The sequence below is a fragment of the Vombatus ursinus genome, unplaced genomic scaffold, assembly GCF_900497805.2.
Source record: "Vombatus ursinus unplaced genomic scaffold, bare-nosed wombat genome assembly UNPS02014847.1, whole genome shotgun sequence".
Taxonomy (NCBI): Eukaryota; Metazoa; Chordata; class Mammalia; order Diprotodontia; family Vombatidae; genus Vombatus; species Vombatus ursinus.
This window is the reverse complement of record NW_020954625.1, coordinates 4,604,121-4,614,247: the sequence shown is the minus strand read 5'-3', so window position 1 is coordinate 4,614,247 and position 10,127 is coordinate 4,604,121. Positions and strand designations below refer to the sequence as shown.

General features: G+C 43.9%; 1 protein-coding gene across 1 annotated transcript in view; it reads left to right on the top strand.

The window, feature by feature from the left end:
- Positions 1–10,127, top strand: part of LOC114026874 (core histone macro-H2A.2) — a 60,290-nt gene that overhangs the window by 47,011 nt on the left and 3,152 nt on the right. The window contains exons 6-7 of the mRNA XM_027840624.1: positions 1,191–1,290; positions 3,942–4,031. Coding sequence (XP_027696425.1) covers positions 1,191–1,290; positions 3,942–4,031 — 190 coding nt within the window. The remainder of the gene's footprint in view (positions 1–1,190; positions 1,291–3,941; positions 4,032–10,127) is intronic.

Genomic DNA, 10,127 nt, shown 5'->3' with positions numbered 1-10,127 from the left:
AGTAGTAGTAGTAGTAGTAGTAGTAGTAGTAGTAGTAGTAGTAGTAGTAATAGTAGTAGTAAAGTAGTAGTAGTAGTAGTAAGAGGAGGAGGATAATCACTGGCACGAAGAGAGAGCATCAAGATTTGCAAAGTCCTTTACATTTATTATCTTCTTAGAACCTCACAATTATCCTGGGGTAGATACTACAGGTAGTATTGGGAGCAGCTAGGTAGCACAGTGGCTAAAGCACTAGGCTTACAGTCAGGAAGACCTAAGTTGAAATCCAGCCTCAGACAGTTAGTAACTATATGAGCCTGGGCAAGTCACTTAATCTCTGCCTCAGTTCCCTCACCTGTAAAATGGGGATAATAAGAGCCACAGGGTTTTTGTGGAGACCAGATGAGATAATAATTGTAAAGTGCTTAACAAAGTGCCTAGGCACTATATAAATGTTAGCAATTATTGTTATTATCACCACTTACAGACAGTAAATTCTTTTTAAATGTCGAATGAATTAAGAAACTGAGAATTGGAATGGTTAAGTGGCTTGCCCATGGTCACACTACTAGGAAGTGTGAGAGCTGGGATTCGAATCTCAGGTTCTCCTGAGTCCAAGACTCCAACCTTTTATGGAATGAGGGTAGAAAATGATTTCTTCCTAAACACACAGATGAGCTTTACAGTTGTGTAGCCCAAAGAATGAAGTATTAGAAAGGAACATGGTCAGAACCCAAGAGCCCTAAAGTTCAGTAAAGGAAAGTCAATCGTTGGCTCTGTTGGGCTTTCCCAGTAGAGTCTGTGTATCTGGATCAAGAAGGGGTAGGAAGGAGCTGGAGTTGGGGAGAGAAGTCATAGCTCCTCTTCCAGGAAGACTGGCCAATGGGGTGCTCAACTCAAAATGGGGCTCAGATAGATGTTCTCCTGAAGGTGCTCTCTATGGAAACAGATAGAAGCTTTCTTGGAAAGAGGGGAGGACAGGGGCTTCTTTCCCCTTTTTTGGCATGAAAGATGCATTAGTCATGCTCTCTTGGGTACCAAGGTGAAACTTGTAACCAATCAAAAAGTAAAATACCTGAAGAACTCAAAACCAATGCTTGATCTATAACCCTAGTCATTTAATCTGTCAGTATGACGTTTAAATAATGAATAGCTAGGAAGTAAACCAAGCCACTTCCATTCTGGCTGAATGCCCATTTCTCATTCCACAGCTGTCCCTGACACAGAGTGACATCAGCCATATTGGCTCCATGAGAGTAGAAGGCATCGTCCACCCAACCACAGCTGAAATCGACCTCAAGGAAGATATAGGTAAGGCTCCAGTCTCCAGGTGGAGAACAAATGAAGGTTCCTGTTAATATCATGTAACAGTTGCTGAAATAAACAGGCCCCCTCTTAGAAGGCTAGCTGGTGTGGTTAGCCATTTATAGTATGCATCAATGACCCCTCCTTTGCCATATAACTAGAGATTATGTGACAGATACTTTGTCTAGAATTGCATCACATTTTATCTACAACTTCCAGTTTTTATGTTCACTATTAACCATTAGATAGCATTTAACTTTATTTTTACAGCAATTATCTTTATGTTTACTCTCTGCATGTAATTTCATTTAAAGTATCAAATCCACAAAGTTAAGTAAGAATGAAAATAAATGGACATCGAAAGAATTGTCATGATTATCATTCATTCATTTGTTCATTCAACAAGCATTTATTAAGCAATTACTATGTGCAAAGTGAGAGCCAGTGTCTAATCATGGCTGGAGCAGTTGCCTTGGAGTCCAGAAGACCTGGGTTCAAATCCCATCTCTGACACATACTGGCTGGGTACCTATAGGCCAATTACTTCAACTTTCGTGTTTAAAGTGCTAGCATTTTCAAAGTGCTTTCTTCGAAATTTTATGGTGGCCCACTGGATAGAGCTCCAGATCTGGAGACAGGAAGTCCTGAGTTCAAATCCAGCCTAAGATATTTACTAGCTATATGTCCCTGGGCAAGTCACTTCACCCTGTTTGCCTCAGTCTCCTCATCTATAAAGTGGGCTGGAGAAGGAAATGGCCAACCACTCCAGTATCCTTGCCATGAAAACCCCAAATGGGGCCACAAAGAGTAATTCACAACTGAAATGACTCAACAACAACAACAACAAATAGTATCGGTATTATCATTCCCATCTTACAGATGAGGAAACTGACACTCAGAGTTTAAGTGGCTTACCAGGGGTAAGCTAGAAAGCACTGGAGCTGGGAACTGAATACAGATCTCTTGACTCCAAATCTGGAGCCCTTGTGGGCTCACTTGGAAAAAGCAAAACCTGTTTTGGAATCATGATTTTATTTGAAATGGCAATCAATTAATAGTTGGGAAAATAAGCCATTTTCCTAATATGGCAGAAATTACAATAATATATGAAGTGCCAATCTCAGCCATGTTGTTCATTTACATGGTTAAATCAACCTAGAGGAGGTACTATTCTAACCATCAGTGCATAAGGGACTGTTACAGGTTGATGATGAAGCACAGAAGCGTTAAAAATTTCAGAGCAAGAAGGGATTTTGAGAAAGTATGTGGTCCAAGGATTCTTAACCTGGGGTCCACAGGCCCCCTGAGGGATCATCCATCCCTGGATACATTTCAGGGGGTCCATGAACTTGGATGGGGAAAAAAATACATCTTTATTTTCACCAACTTCTCATTGAAATTTAGCGTTTCCTTCAATTATTTAGAAACAACACAATGATAATGATAGCTAGCATTTCTATAGTCACTATGCTAAATGATTTCCAAATATTATCTTATTTAGTGCTCATAAACTCCATGGGAGGTAGGTGTTATTATTATCCCTCTTTTACAGTTGAGGAAACTGAGGCAAACAGAGGTTAAGTGACTTGACCAAGGTCACACAGTGACCTTAAACAGTGTTTAAGTCTAGATTTGACCTCAGGTCTTCCTGACTCCAGGTCCATCACTCTATTCTGATTCTGATATACATGATTCCAAGAAGGTTAAAGTTAAGAAACTCTGGTCTAAACCAGCCTCCTCAGATTACCAGTGAGAAACAACAGCTTAGAGGGGAAATGACTTGCCTTGTCACGGAACTAGTAACTTTTATCTGTGTCTGTTAAAAACAAACAGGAATTGAGCCTGAAATGTAATTTTAGGCTGATTGAATTCATGAATTCTGAACTTAAGGTTGATACTAAGAAAAAGCACCTGAGTAAGGGGCATTATTAAGCCCCTCCAAATAGGACCCACCTGTCTGGGACAACTTTGTTTGGTGGTAGAGTGTAGACTAAATGGCCTGCTAAAATGAACAATTCTTATCCGCTCCAAAGTCCCTCAAACACTCTCATTAATGAACTTTGGCTTGGGAGTGAGAGAGCGTGGACTCCAATTCCAAACTGTTACTGAGTATCCTCATGACTTTTGGGCAAGTCCCCTCTCAGGGTCTTATTTCTCTCCCCAGTAAAGGGTGAGGGTTGAATTAGATCCTTTCTAAGACCCCTCCAGCTCCAAATCCTAGGATGCCCAACTACAAAGATCTCATTCATTCAGTATCACCTGCTTTGGCCAGTCGATCAAATCAGTAAACATTTACTAATTGCCTACAGTGTACCAGGCACTGTGCTAAGTACTGGAGATATAAAGTCTAAAAATCATCTAAGAGATGTGTAAAGAACTGCATACATACAGGATAAATGTGTGTCATGAAGAGCACCGCCATCCATGTGGTTTTCTGCCAGCCCCGTGACTGCCCACTGTTGGACTGCCTCGCCCCCTGCAGCTTGCTGACCCTTCACACAATGAGCAGGGAGAGGCTGAGATTCTCGTGTGCCTACCCGAAGTTCCAAGGCTGGTTTTCTGCTGTTGTTGGAAGAAACGTTGGTTTGTTTCTCCTTTCTTCTTCCATTGTGTTTTCAGGAAGGAGCAAAAGGACTTCTCTCTTTTCTCCTTTGTAGGTAAAGCTTTGGAAAAAGCTGGTGGGAAAGAATTCCTGGAGACTGTCAAGGAACTGCGCAAATCCCAAGGACCCTTGGAGGTGGCTGAAGGTAAAAACTCGACCTGTCCCAGAGTAGGGCGATTTGCCAGGGTGGGGACCCTGCCCATTGAGCATGGAGGCAACATGCCAGAAATCCTTCTCCTTCTCAGTTCAACCAAATCCATATGGACTGTTCTCGAGGGTACTTTTGTGTTAGGAAATGACCATGCGGACAGAGCCTGGGTTGTCACCAGTTGGTGTGGCTGGCAGCCCCTTGCCTCACTGTTGTCTGGGGATCTCCGTTTCAGGTTTCCCTAGCCCCCCTTGATTCTTCCTCCGTTTTGGGACGTGGCTGATTCAGAAGTCTCTGTCACATGAAAGGCAGTGCAGTCTGATGGAAAGAACCCCGCATTTGGAGATGGGAAGTCTAGGTTTGAACCCGAGCTCTGCTAGCTCCGTCTGTGACTTTGGGCAAGGCAGGTCACCCCTCCCAGACTGTTTCCTCCTCTGGCCGTCTCTCAGGTCCCTTCTGGCTCCGCTCCTGTGGGCCTGCATTTATGAAATAAGCCCTGAAGGCTACCTGTCTCTACAGTACCCAAGGCCCGAATCTGCTTAGTGGGTCAGGCCCACCTGCCTGGGATTGTTACTCAGTCAGTAAGCATTTATCGAAGACCTCCAATGTAACAGGCACTGTGATAACTGCAGGCAACACAAATAAAGGCCTAAAAAGCCCAATCCCTGCTCTCAAGGAGCTAGCTTCCAGTCTAATGGCAAGTCCCACATCAGGTTAGAAGACAGTCAGGTATGTCGGATGAATTGCTTTCAGATAAGGCAAGGGTCTGGGGCCACCCGGCAAAATGCTGGCTGTGGGGTCCAACTCCAAAACCAAGTGTCTAGCCACATTCTCCCCAAAAGAGTTCAGTATTATTGTGCTTTCTTTTCCATAGACCATATAAGAAGCTAAGTTCTGCTCATCAGTCTTAACTCATATTTCTAGAACACTGTTTACAAAGCATTCTTCTCACAACCGTTCTGGGGTAGGTACATATTGGAGCCATTTTACAGATAAGGACATCGAGGAGTGAAGATGTGAAATGTCCATGTTCCCTTCCCACAAGCCAGTAAGTGTCGAAAAAGAACGAAGGTCCCCTGATTCTTTCTCCTACATCATACTGCCTTCCATGCATTGGACCGACACGTTTGTGTTGTCAGACGTGTGGCAGAATAGTGCTGACTCAGCAGTCAGAAACAACAATAACAACAATAATAATAACAATAACAATAATTTATATGGAACTTACTATGTGCCAGGCACTATGATGACTACTTCACAAATATTTCATTTGATCCTCACAATAACCTTGGCAGGTAAGTGCTATTATTATCCTCATTTTACAGATAAGGAAAGCGAGACAAACAGAAGTTAAATGACTTACCCAGGGTCACACAGCTGGTAGGTGTCTGAGGCTAGAATTGAACTCAGGTCTTCCTGACTACTGGGCAGGTGCTCAATCCATTGCAGTGCCACCTAGTGGCATGATACAGATTCATGTCAGAATTCTGCCAGCTCAGCCATTTTCCTAATGTCCTGCTGTGATCATGTCACTTTAAATTATAGTAATAAATGACATTAATATTGTAAGGTATGCAAACTATATTCATCGTCCCCTTTAAGCACCTTAACAATGACCCTATAAGGTCAGTACCACAAGTGTTTCTTAGCCCCATTTTATAGATGAGGAAACACGGACTCAAAAAGAATTAAGTCACTTATCTATGGTCATTTAATCAGCAAGCATTTATAAAGTACCTACTGTGTGCCAGGCATTTTGCTTGGCACTGAGAATACAAAGATAGAAATGAAATAGTTCCTCCCCTCAAGGGACTTACAGTCCAGCTAGGAGAGACAACATGTACCTAAGTATCTACAAACTGCTGTAGAGGCTGGGGAATCAGGGAAGGCCTCGCGCACAAGGCAGTAATTGGGCTGAACCCTGAAGGAAACTAAATATTCCAAGATACAGAGGTAAGGAAGAAGAGCATTCCAGGCATGGGTGAGGGGCACAGCCAATGCAAAGGCATGGTGATGAGAGATAGAGTTCTATGAACAAGGCACAGCAAGAAAGGAAGTCATATATAAGAAGGCTGGAGAGACAGGTTGGGACCAGGTCATAAAGGACTTTAAAAGCCTAACAGAAAAATTTATATTTGGCTCCAGTTTATCGAACAGGGAATTGACCCGTGCTTTAAGAAAATCACTTTGACAGCTGATGAGTGGAGCATGGATTGGAGTGAAGACATTCGCCCTGTCTCAGACAGGGAGACCAATTATTATATTATATTATAAACGAGGTGATGAGGACCTGAACAAAGATGGCAGCTGTGTGAGTAAAGGGAAGGAAAGAGAGGCAAGAAATTTTGTGAAGATAGAAATGGGTAGGTTTGGCAACTGACTGAATATGTGGGCTGAGAAAGAATGCTAAGAACTTGAGTAAATAGAAGGATGAAGGTGCTTTTGGCAGAAAAGGGACAGTTCGGACAGGGATATGTTTTAGGGCAAAATAATGAGTTGTTTTGGACATGTTAAGTTTGAGATATTAGATTGTAAGCTTCTTGAGGGCAGGGACCGTCTTTTGCCTCTTTTTATATCCTTAACTCTTAGCATGGTGCCTGGCACATAGTAGGCACTTCATAATTGTTTATTGAAGGAAGAGGCCAAGGAGTTGCTCACCTTGACTTTGATCCCTACGAAATGTTACTGAGAGATTACCTAACCCTTTCAGATTCGGTCCATCATCATGTCCAGACCTTCTCAGGGCTTGATTCTGTGGTCTGGTAGCTGAGCGCTATGCCGTCAGATTTTATTTTACTTTTTTTTTTTTTCGCTTTTTGGTGAGGCAATTGGGGTTAAGTGACTTGCCCAGGGTCACACAGCTAATAAGGATCAAGTGTCTGAGGCTGGATTTGAACTCAGGTTCTCCTGACTCCAAGGCCAGAGCTTTATCTACTGTGCCACCTAGCTGTCCGATACCACCAGCAGAAGATTTGATAAGCATGCTTCCCCTGAGTCACTGGGACCCTCCCTAGATCAGGGTCCGCCTCCTCTGCCATCCTCCCCGACCTGGGCAGCTTGGTGGGGCACCAGATAGAGTTCAGAGCCTGAAGTCAGCAAGTTTCAATCCTGCTGCAGACATTTATTAACTTCATGACCCTGGATAAGTCACTTAGCCTGTCTTTGCTTCAGTTTCCTCATCATAATAATGAGCATTTATGGAGGGCCTTTTAAGTTTTCCAAAGTGACATATCTTACTCATCATAGGGATGATAATAATACAACCCTATGAGGATTGCGTACAGAGTAGGAAGTGCTACTGTTATCCTCATTTTACAAATGAGGAAACTGAGGCTGGGGGAGATTAGGTGCTTGTCCAGAGTTACATGACAGAGCCTGTATACAAACATGAGAGACAGGAGAGCTGGGAGAGGAAACCAGTTTGGGGATAAGGATAGACATGTTCAGTTCTGAACCCGCAGCAGCTGTGGCTCTAAGAGCAGCCCTTGCATGTTAGAAAAGTCAGGGCTGGTTCTGTGGATTTAGTAGTCATCAGCATAGCGATGGCTGTTGAAAACCATGAGAATGAATCAACTCTGAGGGGAGTGTCCGGAGAGAAGCCGTGGGCTAAGGACTGAATCCTGGGGGACCTGACACAAGGAAGATGAACCAGGTGGGAAACGAAATAAAAGATGTTGCAAAAATATTTGGAAAAATAGGATAACGGAGTGTCATGGAATCCAGTTAAATGGAATTCAACAAACATTTGTTAAGTGCCTACTGTATACAAGAGATATAGAATAGAGAGGTCTGGTCACGTTACTCTTTTGCTAAAAAAAATCTTCAGTGGCTCCCATAGTCCAGATTCCTTTCAGGGGCATTCAAGGCCGCTGCAAGCTGGTGCCACCATACCTGCCCACGCCTATCTCATACTCTCCTCAACTCTCATGCCCACAAATGGCTGGAGTATCTTCCTTTTCTTCTTTTGACAAAAAGCCCCTACTGAACTGTAAGCTTCCTAAGTCCAAACCTTGTGACACCCCATGCCTAGAGGCACATTAAGCATATAAGAAATGCCAGGCAGGGGAGGATGCAGACATAAGGGCAGGGCAGGAGCTTGCTGTCGAACGGAGAATAAAATGTGCATTTGTGATCCAAAATGAGTGAGGCACAAAAGTGTCTTGGAGGGGATGTTGGCACTGGAGAGGATCCCAACAGGATCCGCCATCCCTCCGTACAGACCTAGCCCTGATGCCAAGGGGTGCAAGTCATAGGGCATCACTAAGTTAATTCTCAATCTGAAGTCTCCAGCTTCCTCCAAAGTCAGAATAGGTAAGTACAGAGGAGAGGGGGGACAATTGGAAATTAGAAGCAAATCTTGGTATCCAAATTGAAACTCCTCCTTTCTTGTAGAAGTTAGCTTTTAAGATCCCAGGACAGTGTAGAACACTTCAGGTGCTGCTAGGGGGCACCAGAGTACACTGGGCCTGGAGTTAGGAAGGCACGAGTTCAAATCCAATCTCAGACACTTACCATCTTTGTGACCCTGAGCAAGTCACTTAACCTCTGCTTGCCTGTTTCCTCAACTGTAAAATGGGTATAATAGTAGCACCTACCTGCCAGGGCTGTTGTAAGGATCAAATGAGATAATATTTGCAAAGTGCTTAAAAGGCACAGTGCCTGGCACAGAGTAGATGCTATATAAATGCTTATCCACCCCCCTTCAGGGTACCTCCTTTGAGTGGTATCCACAGCACACCCTACACGTGAGAATGGCAGAGGCCTCCTGACCTTTGTCGACATGGGAATCCTAGCTCCCACACGTCCTGTGCTCCAGCCCTAAGCAGCTCCTGATGCCTTTGTGAGGTTGGAGGCTTAGAATCCCAGCTTTCAAATGGAGGGTTCTCAGTGTTTCATGTGAACAAGACCAGAAGCGCTTTTCCTAACTGAATGTTCTACTCAACCCTGAGAGCAGATACAGACTCTGGCTTTTAAAGGACCCGGATCTTAAAGTCCCTTCAGATGGGTGTAGGCTGCTTTTGTCGTAAATGAATATAGTGAATTCTGTGCCAGCACCTTCTGCCCTGATAGGACTGGCACTGGGCAGAAAAGAGCTGACGGGGAGGGGCTTCTGAGCAGTCTGGATAGATTCGGGCAGTGCCAGGCCCTGGTGCAGAGCATCACTTCTGCAGGAATCCCAGATACCCCCCAAGCCACCCTGAAAATGCCCAAGCCAGCCCTTGGGGCAGGGCTCTGAATACTGACGGTGCCCAACACCAACCTGGGTAAGGGGGCCGCAGACACACTCCTCACGGGCCCTCCCATCTTGTTAACACCCTTCATCAAGTCCTGGATTAATTCCATCCAAGGGACAGCATGGAGAATGTGGGCTTTTCCACCAGCAGTGGGAACAGTACAATATGCAGTGACTTTATTATTGAGGGAGCTGTTGGGAGTTACTGAACATAGAGTGTGTGACTCCAGGTATGAGAAAGTTCCTCTAAGTCATTCACAGAAATTAATATGATTAGAGCAGCTAGGGTGCCAGACCTAAGTCCGGAGACCTGAGTTCAAATCCTGGCTCCAATATCATCCAGCCTAGTGACGACAGGTAAATGGCTTCCCGGTGATCTCTTCCTCTGTAAAACAAAGGAGTTGGGGTAGAAGCTTTCTATGCTTCCTTTCATCTCTAAATCCTCTGATCTTCACTATGTATCCCTGATGAATAGGGAGAGAGGGACTCCTGTGTGTCCGGAATAAGACGTTTCAAACCGACACGTTAAGATAGAGTGCCGTAGTCTGCCGGACAGACGTGTCTGCCAGACTAACTTGGATCGGCGTTCCCCAGGGCAGCGCCTTCAGCAGGCCACCTCAACCAGATTCATCTCCCAGGGCACTGAATCGCAAGTGAAAGCGGATAAACTGAGATCACACAAGAATCATGATAATTGTAACATTTGGTAACATTTAAGACATAAAAATCTTAAATGTTATAAAATCATAACAAATCATAAAATGTTATAAAATCTTAACAAATCACAAAATGTTATAAAATTATAACAAATCATTTTTAAAAATCATAAATAGTAACGTTTAAGATGCAGGAAAAGAGGA